This window comes from Hypanus sabinus, chromosome 29, assembly GCF_030144855.1.
Source record: "Hypanus sabinus isolate sHypSab1 chromosome 29, sHypSab1.hap1, whole genome shotgun sequence".
Classification (NCBI taxonomy): Eukaryota; Metazoa; Chordata; class Chondrichthyes; order Myliobatiformes; family Dasyatidae; genus Hypanus; species Hypanus sabinus.
The window spans coordinates 7,078,542-7,105,587 of NC_082734.1; the positions used below are offsets into that span (position 1 = coordinate 7,078,542).

At 40.7% G+C, this 27,046-nt stretch overlaps 2 protein-coding genes across 20 annotated transcripts in view; one reads left to right on the forward strand and one right to left on the reverse strand.

Moving 5' to 3' along the window:
• LOC132382929 (activating transcription factor 7-interacting protein 1-like) overlaps nucleotides 1–19,212 on the forward strand; it is a 154,910-nt gene extending 135,698 nt beyond the window's left edge. For 11 of the 17 annotated variants that reach the window (XM_059953513.1, XM_059953516.1, XM_059953518.1 and 8 more), the window contains 6 exons: nucleotides 4,031–4,312; nucleotides 7,642–7,726; nucleotides 9,721–9,948; nucleotides 13,899–14,117; nucleotides 15,109–15,218; nucleotides 16,219–19,212. In XM_059953513.1, the coding sequence (XP_059809496.1) occupies nucleotides 4,031–4,312; nucleotides 7,642–7,726; nucleotides 9,721–9,948; nucleotides 13,899–14,117; nucleotides 15,109–15,218; nucleotides 16,219–16,638 (1,344 nt within the window). In that variant the 3' untranslated portion in view covers nucleotides 16,639–19,212. The other 6 variants (XM_059953509.1, XM_059953508.1, XM_059953507.1 and 3 more) reach the window with 6 other exon arrangements.
• Nucleotides 15,114–27,046, reverse strand: part of LOC132382932 (ankyrin repeat domain-containing protein 54-like) — a 36,387-nt gene continuing 24,454 nt past the window's right edge. The window contains exons 9-10 of one of the 3 annotated variants that reach the window (XM_059953527.1): nucleotides 26,248–26,404; nucleotides 15,114–15,249 (exon numbers count right to left, since the gene is read on the reverse strand). In XM_059953527.1, coding sequence (XP_059809510.1) covers nucleotides 15,193–15,249; nucleotides 26,248–26,404 — 214 coding nt within the window. In that variant the 3' untranslated portion in view covers nucleotides 15,114–15,192. The other 2 variants (XM_059953526.1, XM_059953528.1) reach the window with 2 other exon arrangements.

A 27,046-nucleotide genomic window follows, 5' to 3' on the forward strand; every position in this document is an offset into this window, starting at 1 on the left:
GAAGTGTCGCCTCACCTGGGAGGACTGTTTGCAGCCTTGAATGGAGATGGAGGAGAGGATTGAGCAGTGTAGTGACACCATTCAAATGGTCAGGGAAATGTTGAGATTTAAATAACCTGGATTCTTTTGGGTAGAATCATATATTACCAGCAGGTTTGTCAGTTGTTAACAATGGGTATGTCTGCAAGTGACATCAACACTTAATGATAGATGGGGAGTTTTTAAACATTAAATGAGCCTGTTTTTAGGGCCCAAGGTCTTAGTAATAAAGCTGCTGGATTATCGGTACTGTTCAGGTTCAGATCCAGCTACCAAATGTGCTGTATACTGTTTCCAAAGTGTTCCAGGAAAGAACTGATCACTCTCTCCAACTCAGTCAAATAAAACTTTGTCACCTGTGTTTGCAATGAGGTAAACTACAATTTATGCCGTAGTTGGTCAGTATCCAGTAGATTGCAAATCCCATCAGTTACTGGTGTAATAGCAGATCTCTATGTAGTGGATAGCTTTGGTCTCTGGTCTTCAGTACTGCATATTAAAAGCCGGTGGATTAGAAGCATCGAACAATGTATGGTGCCACGTGGGATTTGGACAAGATTTGGTCCCCATGTCAACTGTTTTGCCCTTCTACATTAATCTCATTCACTAATCTCCTAAGTAATAAACTGCCTTGCATTACAGTAAGTCCCCAGGTTAAAAACGTCAGACTTGTGGCCAACTCGTACTTACGAAAGGACTGCCATAAAGCCTATTATAATAAAAATTTGTCGGCTCGAGGTATTTTAAGTTGGATCACGTTGCCGTTAACACTGCTGAGTGTGTAATTTTGTATTTGGATTAAATTTTTCTCTTATTTACCCTTGTAACCATGCCTTTAAAGCGTAAATCCAATGCAAGTGCTGGTGAAGCATCAAAGAAAAGGAAAGCGATCACGATTGAAAATAAAGTGGAAATAATAAAGCGATCAGAAAGAGGTGAAACGCCATCGGTCATTGGAAAAGCATTAGGCTACAGTCGGTCAACGATCGGAACAATTTTAAAGGATAAAGTGAGAATAATGGAGCATGTGAAAGGCTCTGCCCCGATGAAAGCTACAATTATTACAAAGCAACGCAATGGTTTAATTATTGAAATGGAAAGGCTATTGATAATTTGGTTAGATGATCAAAATCAGCGTAATATTCCTATTAGCCTTGCTTCAGTGCAAGAAAAGGCTCGAAGCCTTTTCAATGATTTAAAAGCTGCACGTGCAGCAAGTGAAGGTGATTGTGTTGAAGAATTTGTTGCAAGTAGGGGTTGGTTCAATCGTTTCAAAGTGAGAGCAAATTTACAGTTTTAAGAACTGTTTCTTTATTTTTTTACAGTACTGTATACCTACAAACATAGTTTCTCTCTCAGTACAGTACTGTATGTAGTTACTTTTATTATTACTGTATTATGTACTGTATTATGATTAAGATGTTTCAGTATATTTGGAACTGTTTCTTAAGAGTTTTTTTAAGCATAGAAAGGTAAAATAATATACTAAGACAAACATTTGACTAACTGACGCTAAATAAGAACCGTATGTACCTGTTCCGACTTACCTACAAATTCAACTTAAAGACAGACTTAGGAATGGATCTTGTTCATAACTGGTGGGGACTGCCTGTGTATATACTGATTATGTCTCTCGAATAGCCTTTATACTTCAATCCCCCTGCAATTCTAGATTTAAATACTTTTCTATTTGTCTTATGCTTATAAAATTAATTGTTAGGAGTGATAGAAAATTAAATAAAAGCATCAAGATATCCAAAGAAACATAAGTTTTAATGGAGATGGAGTTCTTTTACTGTTTCTTGGGTAGATAGCTCAGTGTATTAATTCACCAAGTATTATCACACTCTGCCAGGAAATGCGATAATATGGATTTGTTAAACCCCAGGGTGCAAATGGAACATGTGGATCTAATACTAATACTTTAAAAAAATGTAATAACTTTTAAGAGATGCAAATAGTGAAACATTAGTCACAGGCTCAGCAACCCATCATAAACATGAAAAACCCCATAGATGCTAGAAATCAAAATAAACACACACAAACTGCTGGAGGAACTAGGCAGGTCAGGCAACGTCTTTGGAAATGAATTGATAGTCGACATTTCAGGCCAAGACCCTTCTTCAGAACTGGAAAGGAAAGCGGGGAGATGCCAGAATAAAAAGATTCTGATTGGTGGGGGGGAGTGGAGGATAACTAAAAATTGATGGTTGAAGTCTGATTGGTAGGAACAGTAAAGAGCTGGAGAAGAAGGAATCTGGTAGGAGAGCAGAGTGGTCCTCAGGAGAAAGGGAAGGAGGATGGGCACCAGGGTAGATGATAGGCTGGTAAGAAGAGGAAGAGGCCAGAGTGGGCAATAGAAGAAGAGGGAATGGGGAGGTTTTTTAACTGGAAGGAGGAATCAATATTCGTACCATCGGGTTCATGTTGCTCCTCCACCTTGAAGGCAGAGTCATCTTGGCACAAGAGGAGGCCATGGACTGACATGTCAGAATGAGAATGGGAGTCATAATTTAAAATATTTGACCACCAGGAAGTTCCGCTTTTGGTGATGGAGCAGAGGTGCTTGATGGAGTGATCCCCCAATTTGATACAGTGGAGACTGGGGGGGAGGGGGGTTGGCCAAGTTGCCTTTCTGTGGTGTAAATCAGGGAACACTTCTTACTGTATGACAATCTGGAGGAGTTACAAGCTTCAGTGGCTGAAATAGGTGAGACTGTGCATACAACAACTGTTGCCCGGGTGCTTCACATGTCACAGCTTACTGGGAGGATGGTGAAAAAGAAAGCCACTGTTGGGGGAGTGGGGGAGGAAAACTCACATGAAATCGTGGCTAGAGTTTGACAGAAGCAGTTTGGGAAATTCTGAAGTCAGCTGGAAGAAGGTTCTATGGCCTGATGAAACCAAAATTGAGCTTTTTGCCATCAGACTAAACACTGTTTGCTGTAAGCCAAAAATATCGCACATCATGAAAAAAAACACCATCCCTACCATGAAGCATGTTGGTGGCTGCATCATACTGTGGGGATGCTTCACTGCAGCAGGTCCTGGAAGGCTTGTGAAGGTAGCGAGTAAAATGAATGCAGCAAAATACGGGAAAATCCTGGAGGAAGCCCTGTTGCAATGTGCAAGAGAACTGAATGAAAGAAGATTTGTTTTCCAGCAAGAAAATGACCCCAAGCATAAAGCCAAAGCTATACTGCTTATACAAAGTATTCACCCCCACTTGGCAGTTCTCATGTTTTATTGTTTTACAACATTGAATCAGGATGGATTTAATTTGGTTTTTTGACACTGATCAACTAAAAAGTCTCATGTTAAAGTGAAAACAAATTTCTACAAGTTGGTCTAAATTTATTTCAATTATTAAACACAAAATAATTGATTGCGTGATTACTCACCTCTTCAAGTCAGTATTCAGTAGATGCTCCTTTGGCAGCAGTTACAGCCTTGAATCTGAGAGGTTAGGTATCTTATCAGCTTTGCACATGTGGACACTAATTTTTCCCCATTCTTCTTTACAAAACTGCTCAAGCTCTGTCAAATTGCATGGGGATCATGAGTGAACAGCCCCACAAATTCTCAATTGGATTGAGGTCTGGACTCTCTGACTTAGCCACTCCAGTACATTAACTTTGTTTTTAAGCCATTCCTGTATACAGTGCCTGTATACTTCACTTGGAAGTTTTCATGTTTTATTGTTTTACAACATTGAATCATAATGGATTTAATTTGGCTTTCTGATAAACAGAAAAAGACTCTTTCATATCAGAGTAAAAACAGATCTCTACAAAGTGATCTAAATTAATTACAAATGTAAAACAAAATACTCGATTGCATAAGGATTCACCCCCTTTCAATATGACACACCAAATCATCACTGGTGCAGCCAATTGGTTTTAGAAGTCACTTAATTAGTTAAATAGAAATCACCTGTGTGCAGTCAAGGTGTTTCAATTGATTGTAGTAAAAATACACCTGTATCTGGAAGGTCCAACTGCTGGTGAGTCAGTATCCTGGCAAAAACTACACCATGAAGACAAAAGAACACTCCAAGCAACTCCGCGAAAAGGTTATTGAAAAGCACAAGTCAGGAGATGGATACAAGAAAATTTCCAAGTCACTGAATATCCCTTGGAGTACAGTTAAGTCAATCATCAAGAAATGGAAAGAATATGGCGCAGCTGTAAATCTGCCTAGAACAGGCCGTCCTCAAAAACTGGGTGACTGTGCAAGAAGGGGACTAGTGAGTGAGGCCACCAAGAGACTTACAGTAAGTAACTGCTTGGAGTCTGGGACAGTAGGGTTAAAAGGGTTTCCTCACTGACAGAATAAAACACAATTTATTCTTCAGGGATCCAAGCTTTTTCACCTTGTATATCAGTGATTTTGAATCAATTACGTTCAATTTGGATCCAAGCAAAACAGTGTGGGATACTTCATTAATGACGGAAAATTTTAATAATGAACAAGAAACAAAGCAATTCCCATGTATGGTGACACAGATCACAAGCATATTACGCTGGCACAATAAATTCAGAACATCCATTGGCCTTTTTGGGAAACCAGCCATGAAACATACCACCAATCTGTTGTAATCTTTTAAAAAAAGTTGATTCTCCAAAAAGCCCTGTTCTTGATCAGTAGAGTATCTTCTTGGTATCACATTTATAACCCACTATTAACCCATCTTGAAACCCTATGCGTCCATATGATATCTTTGGTGTCAAATGAAACTTGGAACAATAACCCAGGTGGTCAGAGGTATGAATGTGTAAGCATAAGAATTAAGAGTAGATTAGCTCAAAGGCCTCTTAAGTTTGTTGATCCATTTAATAGGATTGTGATAAATTTGGTCCATTTTCCAGACGTATCCAAAAATTCTTGCTCTCAGTAATGTATGTTACTGGGTAACTAAGACACCATGAATCTGAAAGGTGGAGAATTGCAGATTATAAGCCATCTAAGTGAAGAGAGTCCATATAGTCACTACCAAAAGCTTCTTGATTCTAGGTTCTTCAGCTAGAGGAGGACTTCTCTCAGCATCTATTATTCTGTTTCCGTCTTGCTGACTCCACGGAAAAAGCAGTTTATGAAACGATCCTTTAGATAACATTTCGGAGAACGTGCTACATCATCTCCAAGATGAATTCATGCTTTCCTGGATATAGAGCCAAAAAAATATATGCAGATGTCTTGCAGGTGCCCCGTAGAGTTGCAGTAAGATTTACCCACACTTGTACTCCTCTGCTATGCAATAGATACTGGAACTTCTGCCTTTCTGTGGCTATTTTCTGGTTTTGTACTTGAGTGCACACAGATCCCTCCAAATACCTAAAGTGAACCAATATTCTGAGTTTCTTCCTACAAAAAAAATAACATTTTCAATATGACACCCCAAAATAGAGCATATATATTGATGTTTACCACCACTGAGTTTTAAAAGATATGTGCCTGCAGACTTGAAGATTTATCAGTTTAAGGTAATATAATTAGGGACAAGAGAAGGTCTTTTTCCTCCTCAAGCCTGTCCTGATATTCAGTAAGGTCATGACTGATGCAATTTCCCTCTTAAGTTTCCTGTCCTGTCTATAAATCCTCAATTCTGTTACTTATTCAAAGCTGAGATAGATAGCAGTATCGTGGATTTGAGTATCCAGCCACCTTTACTTTCTGGGTAAGGAATTCAACCCTTTGAGAAAAGTCTTTCTACCCTATCTCTTTCATAGTTAGACAACCCGTTATTCAGGGTCTTTGTTGTCTGTAGTCTTAGGTTCTCCTTTGAGCCTAGGACCTAAAAAAGAAAAGGATAAGCCCGACAACTAATCACTTGATTCAGAAATACTGATCCAGAATGGGATTAATTGGGGGGAATGGATGAAATATGGCAAGCCAGCACTGAATTGTGAGGGCAAACCATGTTCAACCAATTTGTTCAACTAGTTTTAACGTGATAGCTGAATTGGATGATGGTTATAAAGTTAATGTGGTGTGCATAGACTTGCAGCAGCTTCTGGTAGGGTGCCAGATTACAGCTGTACCAGCACAGTTGCAGCTCGTATAAAGGAGACATTGGTAGTATGAATATGATGTTCAGTTGTAGACAATAGGAGCAAGTCTTTGAAAGTCACAGGTATAGAGCGAAGAAATATGAATGGTGATGTTAAAAAAGTAGCTTTAGATCTCTAGATGTAGTCTCAATATAGTGTCTTGTACAATAGTAGTAAAACTTACTGTCTTTAATTCCCTTGAAGTAAAAGACAGCATTCCATTAGCTTTCCCTCTTCACTGCATTTACATGCCAGTTTTCTGTGTTTCCTGTACAGTGACCCACAAGCCTGTGCTGCATCTTTCTCTGGCCTTTCTTCATATAAATAACAAACTGTTTTCTGCATTTAACCTATGAATATCCCTCTGTAATTTTTCTCTACTCTCCACGGCCTGTCTTCCACTTACTCTTGTACTGCCTGCAAATTTGCAGTTAAGTTTCCATCTGCAGTCTAAACAAGAGCAAACTTAACCCTAAAATTTCCATTCACAAGAAAGAGTGAGGTCACTCAGTGGATGTGCTAGTTAACAATTGTGTTTCTTCCATCCCACCACGTTGTATATGAAAAGCAAAGGCTACTAGGATACTGGGAGGATCCTGATGAGTGAGGTTGGGCAAGGTAAAGACTGTGACCTCATGGGACTTTGGTGAGATTTCTCTCACTTAAAGCTTCAAAGGGGACTCAGGGGAGGGGGCTGGGGTAGGTAATTATGGGCGGCACAGCAGCCTAGCAGTTAGCATAATGTTATTACAACACCTGCGACCCAGGTTCATATCTGCCGTCTGTGAGGAGCTTGTGCTTTCTCCCTGTGACCACGTGGGTTTCCTCCCACGTTCCAAGAATGTGCTGGTTAGAAGGTTAATTGGTTATATGGGGTGTAATTGAGCAGCACGGGCACATTGGGTCAAAAGGGTCTGTTAGCATGCTGTAATCTCTTTTTAAAAAAATCTTCCCGTCTTTCAGCCACAAACATGCCCAAACTTTTCTGCATATTTATTGATGTGTTTTATTGACATTAACCAAGTAAGCCACACAATTTTTCAGCACTCAAATCTGCCAATAGATCATTCTAGATATTTGTTCCAATCTACAACACAATACTTGTAAGTTCATGGAATAAAATAGTCACTTATCAGAACTCACGCTGGAGGCGCAATGACATCAGCGCCGGACTCTGGAGCGAAGGTTCCCGAGTTCGAATCCATTAGGGCCGCTCCCAGATAAGCTTTCCATCTGTGCCGGGTTGAGTGTCAAGCTCGCAACTCGGCCTCTTAAATAAAAAACACTGCGCTGTGAGAAGGATGTGAAAGACCACTCACAGAATCTTTCCTCTAAGACAACCACTTTGGGGAAGAGAAGTGGTCGCCGAGGCTCTGGCAGAGTATGGCACACAAAAAAAATCAGAACTTAAAATGTGAAACCATGGAGGACAGTTCACCTGTCACGGTTCACATCTCTCAGAGGTCTCTGAATAGTGACGTGAGCAGATGTTGATGTGTAGTCCATTGCTGCTCGAGGAATCCCATCGCAAAACAGCAGTTTTTTCTTTCAGAGTGGAAAGACAGGAGGAAGTGAGAAAGACATGGGAGCTGTCATTGACCTGACGGGTGACGATGAAGAAGACATGTCGACACAAGGTATGGACCTTTACAATCTTCCACCATCTTCCTCTTGAAGCTCCCTGTAATTAGTGATGCATAACTCTCCCCTGAAATCTATAAACATCAGTTGTAGTTGTGACAAACTCCTGGTGCATGCCTGATTCTGATACAGAATCTCCCTCAGAAAGAATACCCATCCATCGGTGAGTTTATTTTAGCTAAGTATATTTTTTAGGCCTGGTGCCAGTAAAGTAGTTTATCATATAAATTAAAAGAGCATTGCAGTAATAAAAATATATAAAAGGCTGCACCGGGAGCACCGGACACAGTATATCACACCATCTGACTCACAGGTGAAGTGTCGCCTCACCTGGAAGGACTGTCTGGGGCCTTGAATGGTGGTGAGGGAGGAAGTGTAAGAGCAGGTGTAGCACTTGTTCCGCTTACAAGGATAAGTGCCAGGAGGGAGATCGGTGGGAAGGGATGGTTGGGGGGGGGAAGCGAATGGACAAGGGAGTTGCGTAGGGAGTGATCCCTGCAGAAAGCAGGAAGAGGAGGGGAGGGGAAGATGTGCTTGGTGGTGGGATCCCATTGGTGGTGGCGGAAGTTACGGAGAATTATATGTTGGACCTGGAGGCTGGTGGGTTGGTAGGTGTGGACAAGGGGAACCCTATCCCGAGTGGGGTGGCGGGCGGATGGGGTGAGAGCAGATGTCAAATTAATCATGTCTGTCTGCTTGAGATCCATATCCTTCCATTCCCTTCATGTTTATGTTTCTATCTAAATGCCCCTATTACCTCAGCCACCATCACCTGGGGGCAGAGCATTCCAGGCACCTAGCACTTTCTGTCTAAACCAGGGGTCGGCAACGTTTACCACTGAAAGAGCCAATATGGACCCATTTCCCACAGAAAAGAAAACACTGGGAGCCACAAAACCCGTTTGACATTTATTAAAATGAAATAACACTGCATACAACGGGTTTTTTTGCCTTTATGCTATGTATAAACAAACTATAATGTGTTGCATTTATGAAATTGATGAACTCCTGCAGAGAAAACGAAATTACATTTCTGCATGCAACAAAAACATTTTGAACTCCGAAAAAAAAGACGTTGGGTTGAAGGTTACTCCATAGGTAGCCTACCTTGGATCGAAGAATTAAAAGAAAGCGTGCACTGGCGGGTGTCAGGCATTGGCAGTGGTGATGTATAGCGATAAAAAACACGTTGTAGAGGTGTAGCGCTACACGCAGCGCTAAAATAAAGACACTGCAGTCAAAGGTTACTTTATTCGAACTAAACAGCCTTGATTTAAAACCTCCCTCAACCCATCCTACGTACTCACAAACCCCCGTAGGCTATCTCCCTTAGCCGGAACGGTGGCTAATTGTGAGCCGGTTCGGATGTGCCAGGAAATGGGTTGCCACAACGTTTTTAGATTGTACAAGATCACCATTATCTTCAAATTTCGAATTACATTTCAAAAACTAACAAACTACGGGGAGCCGCAGCACAGAGATCAAAGAGGCGCATGCGGCTCCGGAGCCGCGGGTTGCCGACCCTTGGTCTAAACAAAAACTTGTCCTGCACATCTTAAAATTACTCCCTGAGCAGGCTAAATGTGTTATCAATCTGGCTGAAATTGCACATGAAATGGTAGCATAGTGGTTAGCGTAACACTATTACTGTATTAGCAACTTGGATTCAATTCCTGCCGCTGCCTAAGGAACTTGTATGTTCTCCCCGTGGCCAAGTGGGTTTCCTCCGGGTGGTTCGGTTTACTCCCACATTCCAAAGACACGTGTTCAGTGGGTTAATTGGTCACTTGGGTGTAATTGGGCAGCACAGGTGCATTGGGCCAAGAGGGACTGTTACTGTGCTGTATCTCTAAAATTAAAGTAAGCTTGCATCTGGATACTATTACTGAACAAATATGTCCATTCAAAGTGTTCTCAGCTTCTCTCTGTGGGTGGATATAGTTGATATGTCAGGCTTGTATAACTTCAGCATACGTTTTATCTTGACTAGGTGCCAGGAAACACAATCAGCCTACTAACCAAGGAACGAACCAGCTTCCACTGCCCCTGCCCGTTGTCCAAAACCAGGTTCGACCTCCTGCTGCTTCCCAGGGGATTTCTGCACAGCAGCCCTCCACACAGACCCACTTACCAGCAAGCCAGAACAGCACGACCACCATCGGGTTAACAGTACAGACGGCCAGTGTGCACAGTGTGTCTGCAGGTAGAGTATTAGCAGGTATTGAATCCTAATGTTAAGTATCAGTTTCCGATCTTGCCTTGGCATTTATAGGACAGAAAATTGGCTGGTTTGGAGGCTGCTTAATAGTGCTGGCACTTGTCCTAGTGTCACTTTATGGACATAACAATCAGTGTATGTATTTATATTTATTGTGTTTTTTTAATATTGTGCTCTTTATCTTTTGTGGGATTTTTGTGCTGCATCTGATCCGGAGTAACAATTATTTTGTTCTCCTTACACTTATGTACAGGAAATGATATTAAACAATTTTTAATCTTGAGTCATAGTTACACTTCCAGAATTTACAAAGATGTTAATGAGATACTTCCATATTGTTTCATTGTTTTAACATAGAAACAGACTGTCTAGCACTACAGGCAGTAAAGGCCCTTCAACCCATGGTTGTTTTATCTATCTTTATCTATCCAAGACCAATCTAACCCTTCCCTCCTACTTAGCCCTCTATTTTGCTATCATCCACATGCCTACCTAAGTGTGTCTTAAGTGCTGCTAATGTATGTGCCTCTACCACCATCTGTGTTCCATGCAGTCTTGTGAAAAAACTTTTTTTTTAAAAAAAACAACCTGACTTTGACATCCCCCTATATTTTCTTCCATTTACCTTAAAATTATGCCTCCCTCATCTTACCCATTTCTACCCTGGTAAAAAAAAATTCTGCTATTGTGTGAGAATTTACAATAAAATTCCACTGCATCCTACTGGGATTAGGAGTGAGGTGTCAATAGCTTCTATACATAGCCCTGTTCCTCCTGCCCTACTCCACTACAAACTTCAATCTCACAGTTTCAAGGTCAGAACCTCTTGAAGGATAAAGTGAGAGGAGTATCAGGCAGATGGTGGAGGAAAGGTCAAGATGCTAGCACCCTCTCAGTGTTCGTGGTCGGTGGGTTTTAGGGTAGTCAGAAGCAGGAGGCATGAGGTGCAACAGACCAAGTTCACTCGGAGTGCTGGTGTTGTGTCTGGTGCAGATAAGAGGTAATGGGAGTGGATTGTGGTTATGCAGGTTTAGGAAAGTAAAGACATGAAGAATGCAAGGTATTGACACACGGCTGATAACAGTCTGCCTTCTTGTTGCAATATGAGTGTTACGTAAGGAATGACGTCCATCCTCTGCACTATTGACACTGAAACCTTTAAGGGCACAAGGGTAGACTCATCGCAGATGTATACTGATAATTTTCCAAAGCGATGCAAAAGCAGTGCAGAAATGTTATTATATTTCATTGCAAATATTTGATTGCATCATTTTTCAAAGTTACGGGGCAACACAATAGCATAGTTGTTAGTGCAGTCACTTTACAGCACCGGCTGTCAGAAGAAGAATAGCCCTTAACCTGGCAGTGGAGTTATCGGGGAAGCATCATGACAGTGTTTCCATAGTAAGCTATTCTAGTTTTTACAAGCCCAGGTTGCTAGCTGAATGCTCAACCGGACTTGGATTCAAACTTGGAAACCTTCACTCCGGAGTCCGGCACTGATATTATTGTGGGACCAGCTGTCAGATTGAGGCTCATCTGTAAGGAGTCTGTACGTCCCCGTGACCGCATGGGTTTCCTCCAGGTGCTCTGGTTTCCTCCCACATTCCAAAGACGTATGGTTAGAGAAAATGAGTTGTGGGCTTGCTATGTTGCTGCTGGAAGCATGGTGACACTTATGGGCTGCCCAGTGCAATCGCTGAATTAATTTGTCATAAATGACACAGCTCACTGTATGTTTCTATGTACATATGACAAATAATGTTAATCTTTAAAATAATAAAATATTTGTTCAGCTGTATTTCCAGGTGATTGATCCTGATGTGTGGTTACAAATAATCCCAACATGTGAAGAAAAAAAACAGAAGAATCCTTGCTCCTTAAACAGAAATTCCTAAGAGAGGTTCTTTGGCCATTGTCATTATTGTGTTCAATGTTGAGGGACAGTGCAGAGCAAACCAGGACACCAGCATGCAGGATATTCAACTGAACTTTATTGATAACACTGCTTGTACAGTATGTGAACTCCATGTGGGAGTGGCTAGTTGAGCAGCATGGGACTAACACTAATAACTGCACTACAGTCACACTGCTGTTTGTGGCATCTTCATTCGAGCTAGAATGATTTCTCTGTTGTAAAAGACTCCCTAAGTGTTTGCCTTCTCCTTTCTTTAGTCCTGTTAAAAAGGGGTGAAATGTATCCAGGTTGCAGATAAGTAAAAAGCAGGAAGAAGAAAAGTCTGATATAGGTGAACTTCCAGCCCTAAACAGTAGGTGTACTGTAGGAAGAATATAAATCAGGATTATTTTTAAAGAATATGGCAATAATTGTAAACATTTAATTTTTGGGAAAGGAAAACTAATCAAATTTGCAAAGTTAGAATGGAGTCCATTCAGGATTTCTGTGTATCAAACCAGGGAGTGACTTATTTAAGATCTGGTTATGTGAAATGAGATGGGATTATTAATAGTTAAGGAATTCCTGGGGGCAGCATGATCATAACATAAAATTTCATGCTCAGTTTTAGAGTGAAGAACTTGACTGAAATATCTATCTTAATCCTAGAGGGAATTAGAAAGGTATGAAGGTAATGTTGGCTACCGGATTTCGGGAAAATTGAAGCTAAGGTGGCAGATAACGAGTGGTAATATTGAAGGAAATGTTTTATCATTCTGAGCAAACATTTGAGATACAGAATGTGGAAAAAAATATCTGTAGTTAACTGGAAAGATTAAGAGTGTCCAATTAAAAGGAAAAGATTAGAGTTCGTACTGAAAATGGCAAAGGCAAAAGGCAAAGGATAAATTGGGAAAATGCAGATTGCACTGAATACTGATGAGATTGCACCCATAATCTACAATTTACAGATTTGGCCTTTACTTAAGGAGCTTGCATTGTACTTGCATTTGAGACAGTTTACGAGCTTGATTCCTGTGGGGTAAGGGGAGTGTATTCTCAGGAATGATGTCCTCCACCTGCTGGTGTACAGGTGAATGAGAGTGAATGAAGGGGCGGGGGTGCTAGGTAGGGTGGGTGTTGGGAAAGTGCCTTTTATTGGTGCGGGGCCTAGAGTCAGAATAAGACAATGTGCATTTAAGGAAGAGATGAAGAGAAGTTTCTTCCTAATGTCCAGGAAAAGATGTACAGACTTTTTTTTAAGTCTATGAGGGAGCTGAGATGATGGGACACGGGCTGGAACTTGCAGATCAGATCAGCTATGATCTAATGAAAGACAGAATAAGGGGGTGGGGCGAGATGACTTTAGGTTCAGATCTTTCTGTAATGATTAGTTTCATCATATGTGAACCTAAAGAAGGTTGTTGTGAGTAAGTGCGAACCGGTTGAAGCATTGGTTTACACGTAATCAGTGACCACTGGGCTCGACGGTTTCTATCCTACTGTAATCAGAACAGACCTCTTGTTTGATGAGGTGAGCTCTTAGCCTCACAATCTACCTCTTAGGATCTTGCACTTTATTGTTTACCTGCATGGCACCTTTTCAGTAGCTCTTACACTGTGTAACAATCTGATCTGTGCACAGTACGTAAGACTAGCTTTTCAGTGTATCTCCATACATGTGACAATAATAAACCACTTCCAGCAACACACACACAAAATGCTGGACGAATTTGGCAGGTCAGGCAGCATTTATGGAGAGGAAAAAACAGTGAACATTTCAGGCTGAAGCCCTTCATCAGGACAGGAAAGGAAAGGAGAAGAAGCCTGAATAAGAACATAGGGAAGGAAGAAGTACAGGGCTGAAGAAAAAGGAATCTGATCATAGAGGACAGAGGACCATGGAAGAAAGGGAAGCAGAAGGGAAGCCAGAATGGGGAATGTAGAGAAGAGGGGGGGTTCACAAAAATCGATAAATGTGTTGAATGTTTCTTAAGAATGCTGGCATATGTGGATCAGATATGGCATAATATTCGATGTGTTCTGTTCACAGGGCAATCAAATCCAAGCATTCTGCAGCATCAGCGTCCTCAAATGCCCCCGCCCACATCACAAGCACCCATCAGACCTCCCCCTGCCATTCTCCAAAGAGGAAGCTCCAACCCTGCAGTTTACACATCATCCCCAGCATACCAAAGTCACAGTGCAGTGCGTGCTGTAACGACACAGAGCCAGGCAGTGCGCCAGCCTAGTCCTCAGCCTCCTGTCAGTGGTAAGGATCATTTTAGTTCATTTTAACCTAGTAGACAAACGAAGGAAAATCTACAGTGTTTAACTCCATCTTCCTCCTGCCTTGGAAATGTTCTGTTTTTAGGTAAACAAGCTTATGACATTCCATCGGTTGTCTGTAAGGTGTTTGTACGTTCTCCCTGTGACCATGTGGGTTTCCTCCACATGCTGCAGTTTCCTCCTGCAGTCCAAAGACGTGTGGGTTATGATTGTAATTGTGGCATAAATGCAAGAGATTCTGCAGAATGCTGAAAATCCAGAGTAACACACACAAAATGTTGGAGGAACTCAGCGGGTCAGGCAGCATCTATGGTGAGAAATAAAGAGCCAACGTTTCAGGTAGAGGCCTCTCATCAGTCCTGATGAATGGTCTCAGCCTGGAACATCGGCAGCCTGAGCTGCTGAGTTTCTCCAGCACTTTGCTGGGGAACCACAACTGGTAAGTCGTGGGCTTGGCAACATTATGAGGCTGTCTCCAGTGCATCCTCAACACGTGATGTACTTCACTGCATGTTTCAGTATACATGTGGCAAGTAAAACCTAATATTTAAACCTTTTCCTCACAGATAATAGTTAAAGTTCCTTTGGAAGTAGGCTGTTGAATGCTTTGAGAGTGAGAATTCAAAAACCTTAACTTCAGATGCAGTTGGCCAGAATCTGAAAAATTGTACATCAACCCCAACAGCTCACAATCATATTGCCAGTCATAATTCAAAGCTCTAAAGTTCAAAATACATTTATTATCAAAGTATGTATTCCGTATACAGCCTTGAAATTCAACTTCTTACAGGCACCCACAAAACAAAGAAACACAATAGAATCCACGGGGGGTGGGGGGGGGGACTCACAACCAAAACCGACAAACATCCAATGGACAAAAAAGGAACAAATTGTGCAAACTTTTTTTTAAAAAAGTAAACAATTTGTTCTTTTTCTCTTCAGTACACTCAAAGTAAAGTCTTGTATTCTGTCAGCAGGAATGTCAGTCCGGCCACCACAAACCTCGTATATCGTCAACAATGTGATCTCTATTCCAATGATGCCGAATATGCCTCAGTTCACGGTACATCACCGGCCTTCACAGGTAAGGCACTCTGAGGAGGGCAGCTAATGCACTGTAATATCCAAAAAAAAGTCAGAGTCAGGTGGAGGGATTGGGGCAGGTGGAGGGATTAACCAATACAGTGTATTAAAATATTACTTTTCTGCCTTGTAAATTTTCTCTGTACTTATTTACATTGTTCCTGTAGGTGGCCAGAAGTGCACACAGTACTCCAAATTTGGCCTCGCCAATGTCTTATACAATTTCAACTTCACATCCCAGTTCCTATACTCACTTTGATTTATGAAGGCCAATGTATCAAAAGCTCTCTTTATGACCCCACATACCTGTAATGCCACTTTCAATGAATTATGAATCTATTCCCTGATCCTTCTGCCACGCCCTATGCCCTTCCCTGGGTTGTCCTTCCAAACTGGAACACCTCGAACTTGACTTCATTAAAGTCCACCTGACATTTTTCAGCCCATTTTTCCAGCTGATCCAGATCCTGACAGCCTTCCTTGGTGGTATCCGCAAATTTGCTGGACCTGTTTCCCACATTATTATCCAAGTCACTAATATCGATGACAACAACAGGCCCAGCACTGATCCTTGTAGAACATCACTCTGGAAGGAGTTTATCATTCTTTTTGCATAGTTTTCCATTGATTCTATTGTATTTCTCGCTTCAACAGTGAATGCCTGCAAGAAAATGAATGGTGACTTAACATATGTTCTTAATAAATTTACTTGAACTTTGGACTTTGAAAGCCGCCTGATTCAAAACATTAATTGGTTTCAATTTCCATAGCTGCTGCTTGTGTAGCTGAGTTCTTGCATGTTTCCTGTTGTTTTCAGATCCCAGCACTTAACACTTTTTGTTTCCCAATTTCCATGTGACCCTCAATACACATACTTGTTCTGTTGTAGTTTTACATGTTTTCTGAAGGTTTGCATTGTATGATTTGATTTAAGAATCAGACGTAAGTAATGGGTGGGGTTTCTCAGGCTCTGGAAATGACCTGTGTCCTTTACATTGCAGCAGGATCCTCCACGACCTATCCACCCAGCACCGCTCCCTGAAGCCCAAGCACCACAGCGGCTACCACCAGAGGCAGCCAACACCTCTCCACCCCAGAAACCCCACCTGAAGCTGGCCCGTGTCCAGAGCCAAAACGGAATTGTCCTGTCCTGGAGTGTTCTGGAGGTGGACCGCTCTTGTGCCCCTGTGGACAGTTATCATCTCTACGCCTACCACGAAGACCCAGCCACCACCACGCCATCTCAGTGGAAGAAGATAGGAGAAGTGAAGGCACTACCCCTTCCCATGGCCTGCACGCTTACCCAGTTTGTCTCTGGAAGCAAGTACTACTTTGCCGTCCGAGCTAAGGACGTTTACGGCCGATACGGACCTTTCTGTGACCCGCAGTCGACTGATGTGATGTCGACACAGGGTAATTAATAACAAAAATCAACAAAAAGAATCATGATATTTTTTCATTTCTTTTCTTACATCATGCATGACGTGTTGTAGTTTTTCTATAGATGTCTCTGACTCGATTAGTACCTGTGTACACTACACTGTATATATACAAAGAGGTTCATGGTATAAATTAGGCAGCACAATAAATACAGGATATTGCACCAAGATGTGCTGCTTACTCCTCCTCTGAGTTGCATTTCTTTCCGCTGCAGACTCGATTTGACCGGAGATGTTTGACTCATAGGGTCTTTAATGAGGCATCACCTACAGTGGAATTATTCAGCTCGTTCTATGGTTCTCAATGGGTCGACATTTAAAGAGAAACATTCCTAAATGTGACAAATGATGCAGACTGTTAAAGTGATTCGTACATGTATAACTTTTTGTGTTTTTTAAATTTTTTTTACTATTGTTTTCACTGCGGCCTCTAGCTATCACTTTGAAAAGCAGTGAAGTTGATCAGCAGTGACTGTAGGATAATTGCCTGAAATACTCCTGAAATGAATGCAACTTGCAATAGACTGCATACTTGATTCAGAGGCATTGTGACTGATTGAGCCTCAGCAAAGATGTCAGACCCCCACCCCCTTTCTTTTATTTTTCCAGTAAGACTATTGAAACCGTGTAAGATTTCAAACTGAGTTGCTTTACTGTGTTTTGATGGGAAGGGATTTTGGGTAATACGGTGGCGAATAAAAACAGATTCTATGGTTTTTGCCAAATGCCTGTGTTAAAAGTGTTATCAGAGCAACCTGTTGGTTCAGAAGATACAAATGAGATTCTCAAATATATTTTTAATCAGTGTGAAAGTACCTTATGTGTTCACTGGATAGTGAGTCTTTGAGAGAACCTTTTTTCATCAGTACCACTTTTCTGGTATAATGAATTTTTTAAGAAGATATATATAAATATATATATATATGTATATGTAAATCTCAATCCTGCTCTCCCATTAAAGCCACTATGTTGTATATATTCTTCCTTGCAAGCATCAAATCTTTCCTTTCGAACTTGATCTCAAGTCAGCAAGCACAAATCCTGCCATCCTGGGGAAGGGTTTCCATGCTCTTTGAAGGGGCAGATTAGTTAGCAGGAGCGAGTAAACGGTGCTCATGCTGAGTGGTTTTCAGATTCTTCCCAGATTGCCTTCTGGTTTCTCGCTGCAGCAGTTTCGGGGAGTCCCTTGCTTTTGGTTGAGTTTGTGCCTGTTCTTTAAAATTACCAGATGCCCACTACTACCCGTACTATAAACCCCTTCTGTTTGAAAGCTCTACAATATGGAAATCAGAACTGCTTAAGACCTGTCGGCACAACTCTGTTAGCAAAAGTCTGATCTGTCTGTTGTACAGTGACATTGGTGTGATGCAAACATGCCGACTCAAAGTCTGGTATACGCAAGGATGGACCAAGCAGTTCTCAGTACCACACCCAACAAAGTTGTGCCCCTGCACTGAAAGTCGGTTACTTTTGTGAAGCATTAATAAAGTTTAAAATTTTACATTAATTTAATCAAAGAATGGTCCTTTGAATTGGGTTGTGGCATCATGTACAGTCCCTCCCCTATCCCCATCCCTAGGGCGGCAGTGGCCAGGCAACAGCCTGTGTAGATTGTGTATTTAGAAACAATCTACTTTAATTTGAGCAGAACCTTAAAACACCGTAGTTCAACTAAACTTCTTCAAAATGGCCATAGTCAATCAACTGTTGTGACACTGACCTCGTACAGAAATAAAAATGATATTATGCACAAATTGTTACTTGTTCTGCAGGCTGTACTATTTCTATTGAGATTGAGGCCCCTCATCCACGCTCCAGGGTGGCTTCAGTACCTGTTGAGGGACCCAAGGCCATATTAAGTAACAATCGAGAAATCTGGAGCAAGTAGTGGTTGGCCATGTGATGGCCAGCAATGATTGGTAGGTAAAGGGTTAATGGTCAGTGGAGAAAAGTCTTCCAGCAGTTAAGGGGAATGGCAGGGGATTTACAACCTACTGCGGAGTAAAGCATCTACTGGGAAAGAGCATGCTTGGTGCAAGGAGACTGGATGCCTGTTTGTTTGCAGGTGAAGTCTGGAGTTGGAGAGAGAATAATCAGTAGAGCTTGGGCAGTTGATGTCACTCAATGAATATTCCTCTGCAGGTCTCGGGAATAGATTAAACAATTTGAACACCAGTAAAGTGTGCCTCACTGTGTCATTTTACTTGGAGAAAATTATAACTTATTACATTGTTTACTCATTTATGCAGCCTTCTAGCCAAAGGGTACAACAATAAAATCATGAGAAGTATATTTGTAATAGAGAAATCTCTTTCCCAGGGAGGGATTAAACACTGAAATGCTGGAACAGGTTGAATGTAATTGTATTGCCTTTTGGTTTTTTTATATTATTATTCTTTAGTTTACACGTAGTATACGGTCAATTGCAAGATCATGATAATTGTATTTCAGAAATGTGGCATCAAGCTGTGTTGCCCTGGATGCGACTTTTAAGTGAAATTTTGTTCACAAAAATCTGAAGTTTATAGTGTGAAAATAAAGATACTAGCAATGTTGTCTTCTCTCTTGCGTATAACTAAAATGAACTTCCAATTTAGTCTTCTACAGTCCAGCCCAGTTCCTTGTATATCTAATTACTGCCCTCAAAAGTTCAAAGTAAATTTATTACCGAAGTACATACATGTCAACATATACTACCTTGAGATTCTTTCTTGCAGACATTTAAAGGAAAATGGAATACAATAGAATTCATGAAAAATTATAAAGGTTCATAGTGAATACATATATGTGGAGCCCAAGTTACACATGCTGGTTGTGTGAAAATCTGCCTCCTGGTTCATTTGGCAGCATTGATGATTGACAAACACAGGAGTCTTGCATTGTCCTTCTCCACTGTTGGCAGGCTCTCAATAAAGCAGTTACAAAGACACTGAGATTCGTCTTTGTATTCCTAGTGAGGTATCAAGGTGGACAAGAAAATGGAGAAGGTTATCCCATTAATCCCCTCAGGTTTTTATGTGTGTGCACACTCACTCATGCACATACACATGTCCATGTGTGTATTGGTGTGTTACATGGGCATGATTTCTTCCAGCTATGTCAAATGACAGTTTCAGAGTATCACAATGGATCTTGAATCTTCCACACATTTGAAAAGGATTGTTGTTCGTAGTTTCAAATGGCATAGCCCAGGAGGGGCAGACGCAAGGCTGTCTGTTTGGGAGCCGGGGTTGCATCAAGCTATATCTGACATTTTGTCTACAGCCATTCCAACATGGGTGGTCCAGGATTGGAGTAAAATGTGTGATCTTCTCTAGAGTTAAATTTTTCAGTTGGGTGTTTGTTGCCTAATTTGAACATTATGAATATAAGATGCAGCATTTCCCCAATTAAACTGCTGAAACTAGAACTCCCCAAGCAAATTTCAAGTCTAATATTTTACACTTTGCCTACTAAATATGGAATGGGTATTAGTATATATGAAGTACAAGACTGTACATTATAATCTCAATAGATTTTTCCCAGAATAATCCAATCCTAATTGGTGTCTGCATATCTTCATCACACAAGATGTATATATATAGAGATATACAGTGGCATACGAAGGTTTGGGCACGCATGGTCAAAATTTCTGTTACTATGAATAACTAAGCGAGTAAAAGATGACCTGATTTCCAAAAGGCATAAAGTTAAAGGTGATATATTTAACATTTTAAGCAAGATTACTTTTTTATTTCCATCTTTTACAGTTTCAAAATAACAAAAAAGGAAAAGGGCCTGAAGCAAACATTTGGGCACTCTGCATGGTCAGTACTTAGTAACATCCCCTTTGGCAAGTATCACAGCTTGTAAACGCTTTCTGAAGCCAGCTAAGAGTCTTTAAATTTTTGTTTGGGGGGAGTTTCATCCATTCTTCCTTGCAAAAGGCTTCTAGTTCTGTGAGATTCTTGGGCTGTCTTGCATGCACAAGACAGACCTTTTTGAAAAGGTCACAAGATAGACCTTTTGAGGTCTATCCACAGATTTCCAATGATGTTTAGATCATGAGGGCCTTGGCAAAACCTTCAGCTTGCACCTCTTGAGGTAGTCCATTGTGGATTTTGAGGTGCGTTTAGGATCATTATCCTGTTGTAGAAGCTGTCCTCTTTCCATCTTCAGCTTTTTTTTTACAGACATTGTGGTGTTTGCTTCCAAAATTTCATTCTTCCCTCTTCCAATGAAATGTTCACATGCCACTGGCTGAAACACAAGTCCAAAGCATGATCGAACCACCCCCATGCTTAACAGTTGGAGAGGTGTTCTTTTCATGAAATTCTGCACCTTTTTTCTCCAAACGTACCTTTGATCATTGCGGCCAGTAAGTTCTATTTTAACTTCATCAGTCCACAGGACTTGTTTCCAAAATGCATCAGGCTTGATTAGCTGTTCATTTGCAAACTTCTGACACTGAATTTTGTGGTGAGGATGCAGGAAAGGACTTCTGATGACTCTTCCATGAAGGTCCTATTTGCGCAGGTGTTGCTGCGCAGTAGAACAGTGCACCACCACTCCAGAATCTGCTAAATCTTCCTGAAGGTCTTTCGCAGTCATACAGGAATTTTGATTTGCCTTTCTAGCAATCCTACGAGCAGTTTTCTTGGTCTTCCAGACCTCAATTTGACCTCCACCGTTCCTGTTAACAGCCATTTCTTAATCACATTACGAACTGATGAAACGGCTACCTCAAAACACTTTACTATCTTCTTATAGCCTTCTCCTGCTTTGTGGGTATTTATTTTAATTTTCAGATTAGGCAGCTGCTTAGAGGAGCCCATGGCTGCTAATTGTTAGGACAAGATTTGAGGAATCAGGGTTTGAAAAGCTTTGAAAGTTGCATCACCTGGCCTTTCCTAATGACAACTGTGAACGAGCCATCACCCTAATTAAGCTCTGAGACCTTGGTAAAAGTTATCTGAGAGCTCAAATCTCTTGGGGTGCCCAAACTTTTGCATGGTGCTCCTTTACTTTTTTTTTCCACTCTAAAATTGTACAAAACAAAAATAATACACTAACCTTGCTTAAAATGTTGAAACGAATGTTTCATTATGACTTTTGGAAATCAGTTCATCTTCTACTCACTTAACTATTCACAGTAACAGAAATTTTGAACGGGGTGCCCAAACTTTTGCATGCCACTGTGTGTGTATGTATATAAACACACACACACACATATATATAGAGAGAGAGAGAGAGAGAGAGAACATAGAGCAGTACAGCACAGGAACAGGCACTTTAACCCACAATGTTGTGTCAAGCCAATTAAATTAATAATCAAATGGACAACTAATGCCTAACAATGTCCACATCCTTCCGTTTCCTCACATTCATGTGCCTGTCTTTTAAAAGTCTTATGAATCTATCTACCACCACCCCAGGCCCTGAATTTTAGTGATCCATCACTTAGTGTTTAAAAAAAGTCTTGCCCCTCATATCTCACTTTAAATACTGCCTTCTGGTATTACATAATTTAATCCTCAGAAAAATAGTGTCTATTTATGCCTCATAATCTTATAAACCTCTATCAGATCTCAAAGTAAATTTATTATCAAAATGTATTTATGTCATGTACAATCATGGAATTATTTTCCTTGTGGGCATACTCAATAAATCCATAATAGAAAAATAATCATAATAGAATCAATGAAAGACTGCGCCAAGTTTGTCCAACCCCTTGTTTCAATACAATTCATTATTTTAATTGAAAATTACATTCTAGGGTTTATATACCTTTAAAAAAAGGTTCATTTGACTTTAGAATTGCTGAAATTAACATGTAATCTGTCCCAAATAAAAGAATTATGGTAGGGAACAGTCCCAGCATAATCAATGTGCTTCTGTTACTGGCTGAACTGATTATAATGCTGTCAAGGAAGATGTATCTTGCAGATCTGTAACTAAGTGTTTTCCACACCCTACTTACGTGTAATAATTCATTTTGAACATTAGTGGTCTGTAATATTGAATGTATTAACAAATTGTTGCTTCTATTATAGTACAGTGCAAAAGTCTTAGGATCATGGAAAAAAATCTAAAATGATAGATGCTTTCAAAAATAATAAATTTCTAAATATCAAACAATTACTATAAAGAGCAGTAAACAGTAAAAAACTAAATCAAATCAATATGTGGTGTGACCACCCTTTGACTTTAAAACTGGATGAATTATCTTCGGTACAGGTACACTGTCGTGCAGTTTTATAACAAAATCAGCTGGTAGGATGTTCCAAGCATCTTGGAAGAACTTGCCACTTCTTTTTGCAGACTTTGGCCGTCTTGCTTGCTTCTGTCTCTCCAGGTAATCCCAGACAACCTCTGATGTAAGATCAGGGTTCTGTGGTGGCCATACCATCTGTTACAGAACTCCTTGTTCTTTTCACAAAAAGATAGTTCTTTATTGCCTTGGCCATGCATCCAGAACACTTGTTGCCACTGTTCAACTCCCCAGAGCTTGTGTTTTTGTGTGTAGGCGAGTCTCTTGGCTTTGTTTCCACTTGGAGGAATGGACTCTTCCATGAAGACCACTTCTGACAAGACTTCTCCGGACAGTAGAGGGGAGTACTTGGGTTTGTTGGAAAAGAGAGAGAGAGCGAGATACTGCTTCTACCTCTTCAAACAATTCTGAGTGAGGCACAGAGAGATTTGTATTTAATGACAATTACCTTTATTGGTCAAACTAACAAGTAAGTGACTTCATACACTAAATACCTTGTGCGCACACCTGCTAAGTATCCCTGACTCTCCTGGATAGTCAAAGAATAGCAAAGGTATTACCCGGGTGGAGGAATTTACACTGGCCAGGCGTTCCTTGTTCCTCGTGGTCCCGATTCATTCTCCACGTGCTTCACGCAGGGTTCTTCTCGCTTGTATCTGCGATGGTTATTCTTCGAAGTTACCACCACCAGCACCTACAAAGCATCCACTTCCAATCAATTCAGATGTCGCATTCCCGTGTCATTGGCCGCAGGTCATGTGTCTGGCCTTTAACACCTGGTCGTTGGCTCTGGTCCAAAGCAGCATCCATTTATTGTCCTCTCCCCATCAAGGGACAGTTGCTGACTCATGGCTCTTTGTTCTCAGTCAGCAATGAGCTCGAATCGCCTCAGGCATTCACAATCCTGCATGTTATAGCCAACCAAAGAACATCTCATAAATAACTCATTTGGAAATGACCTCCAGTCCAGCAATTACCTGAAGAATCTTTGTGTCTTTATAACACTAATCATGTCAAGCTCACAAAATGGAGAATAGAGTGTCTTCACAAAATGGCAGCCTCCATCCCCCAAGCATACGGCAAGAACAAAGACGGCTTCCACTGTCCTTGATTCATTTGAATTCACTGATTTGAAGATTATCATTCTTTCTGCCCAACAGGTTCCAGTGGCTTCTGAGAGTTTAGAGCTGTTAAGTGCTGGATGACTTCAGATTTAGAAGGGACATCAGTTTGATGTACAGTACCTCTCAACTGCTGCACTCAGTTTCCATGGCAGCCACTGTGTTTCTGGTCCTTCAACCTTGCCTTTTTATTTGTGTTTCTTCAGAGAAACTTGGACAGCACATCTTGGAATTCCTGTTTCCCATGAAATTTCTGCTTGGGAGAGACCCTGCTGATGCAGGATGACCACCTTGTATTGTGCTCTGCTCACATTTGCCATGTTCATTCAGCTCATTGCGTCATTGATCATTAGCACCTGTTTTCGATCTTTGTTTAATCATGTATTGGGCAAAATACCTGCAGACGCATCAAGATTTTATTTGAAGAGTGGCACATTACTTAATATGTTACTTTCTTTAAATAAATACAAGTACTTTTCTTACATTTATTTTTTGGAAAATGAATGGGAAATCTAACATTTGTTGTTTTCTATTGACAAGTTAATACAAAAGGTACAAATTAAACATCCGAAACAAAACTTATATTAAAAAATTGAGTGTGCCTAAGACTTCTGCAAGTTCTAAATCTAACAGCTGCAGCAATCACAAAATGTTTCTGGACAGAACATACTTCTGAGCCAGACGAACAAAGCTATCTTCACAAGTCAAACAATGGAAGTGGATCATAACCTAGACTTCACTTACCACCCTGCAAGAATGAATTATAGAAATAGTTTTAATTTCTATGAATCTACAACTGCCTCTCCAGAGGTCACTGACATTAGCTGTAATGGTGAGCTCACCAAAGAAGGAATTTCAAAGACAATGTGCCTTCACTCATTACCAATGTGGCTGAACCATGGCTCCCCCTTAATGCTACACCTTTCAAAGCTGTAGTAGGTACATGTCACTAAGCACACCTCTTATTTTCCAACATGGGAAATGCTCCCAAGTGCTGATGTGGCAAGGATGGAATATATTAAAGGGGTGAAGCTGTTTTGATAATTCAGAATACTGTACATTGTGGCCTTAACTTTTCTTAATCAACTTTATAATCGGCATTGGAAATTTGCCTCATTTGGGTGTGGCCCAAAGGGGCCACACTGTGCTGTGCCGATCTATGTTCTATATCTCTAATCAGCCCCTCTGCCCAGACTCAAACCTTTGTACTGTTACAGTGTTTTTGGTATTAGGACATATAGCAACTAATCAGATCTGGATATGGGTGTAGATTAAATTTTAAATGCAGCTCTGGACAATGGGATCCTAGAGCTATGAAAACAGCAGTTGATTGAAAGGCCAGACAATGTTAATTAATTAACATTGTCTAGAGTGTGAGTGCTAAGGGGGCAGGGGGTGAGGTTTACATGTGGTTCAAAGAAAACGTACATTGTAGATACATTGTAAATATAGAATTGCCCTTTGATCTTTAGCATATATAATGTCATGTAGTGTTGCGTCGAGTGTTGCAGGCCTCTTTCTCTGAAAAGTTTTCAATATAATGCCTGCTGTGTGTCATTTTGTTGAATAAAAGACTACTTTCTATCTTCCAGTTACGTCTCTCTGGCGACTTTGTTCATGCTACAACAGTACAAATCATTTGTCTCTTATTCTGTGAGCCTGAAACTGAAATACAGTTTCTCTCATGGCTTGATAAATGAAAATTTCAACCCATAAAATCAACATTTATACAAATTCATAGGAGAATAATTCTAACTTAAATGTACAACTTGTGCGCTTTACAAAGGGCACCATGTTCCACAGTGAAAGCTCGGACACACCCAGTTTGGTTAGATAATTTGCACATTACATGATCTTAACCTGAAAGCCAGTTGTTTCACTTTGGAATGACTTGCTAGTGACTTCCAAGTGTGAGCAGTAACACTTGAGTTTTACTTAACCTGGAAAAATGTGTATAAGAGGTGAAGAAACCAGATCATTAATCAGCTTATTCCAAGTCTAATTTTACATTCTAATTATGAGATCTTCCCACTGACCATTACAGTGCTGGCCCTTCAACCCACTCCAAGATCAATCCAACCCCTTGTTACACTCAGTTCAGATCTGGTGGTAAGAGCTCAGAGGAGGCACGATTAATTGTAAAGCACTGATCAATTTACTCTGTCCTCAAGGAAACTCAAGGAAACCTAAGCAATATAATACTTATCTACTGCGAAGCACCTTCATCTCTTCTTCTGTCTCCAATATTGGCCGCAACAGTCTGTTGGTACAGCTCCTCCGTAAGTGTGGAGTGGTTCTGTTTGCTCCCAACTGTACTTCTTCTAGGGGGTGCAAACAAGTTCTTCTTGCCCCACAAGTTGCCACCGTAACTGTGCCACTGCAGGGTTCGGCAAGGCAAGGGAGTTTCACTATACAGTAAAGTTAACATAGCGCATTGAACCGTTCTCTGCAATTTGTGTTTCAAAATGTTTCAATGAGTTCAGCTACCCCCTCACTCAAGGCACGTAGCAGCCGCTCAGATGTTCACCTATTGCTTGGCTTTACATTTTATCCCTCTATATACCCCTCCCTCCCTCAAAGCCCTCCAGTTTACCATCATCCATATGCCTATCTGTCTCTTAAAATGTCCTCTAACGTATCTGCCTCTACCATTAATTACCCCAGGCAGTGCAGACACACCCACCACTCAGTGTAAAGAACTTACCTCTGACATCCGCCCTGTACTTCCCTCCAATCTCCTTCAAGTTATGCTCCCCTCATATTAGTTATTAGTCACAGCACAACCTCTGGACTCAACAACTCATGTCCTCAATATTATTTATGTATTGATTGTTATTTTTTTCCATGTGTTTTCTTTTGTACACAGGTTGCTTGCCCGTCTTTTTGTATAGATTTTCACTGATTCTATTGTGTATCTTTATACCTACTATAAACGCCAATTGTATAAACTTTGATAATAAAACTGCTTTTAACACTTGATTACAATCCATTTTCAGTTCTGTAGCTTGTACTACAAACA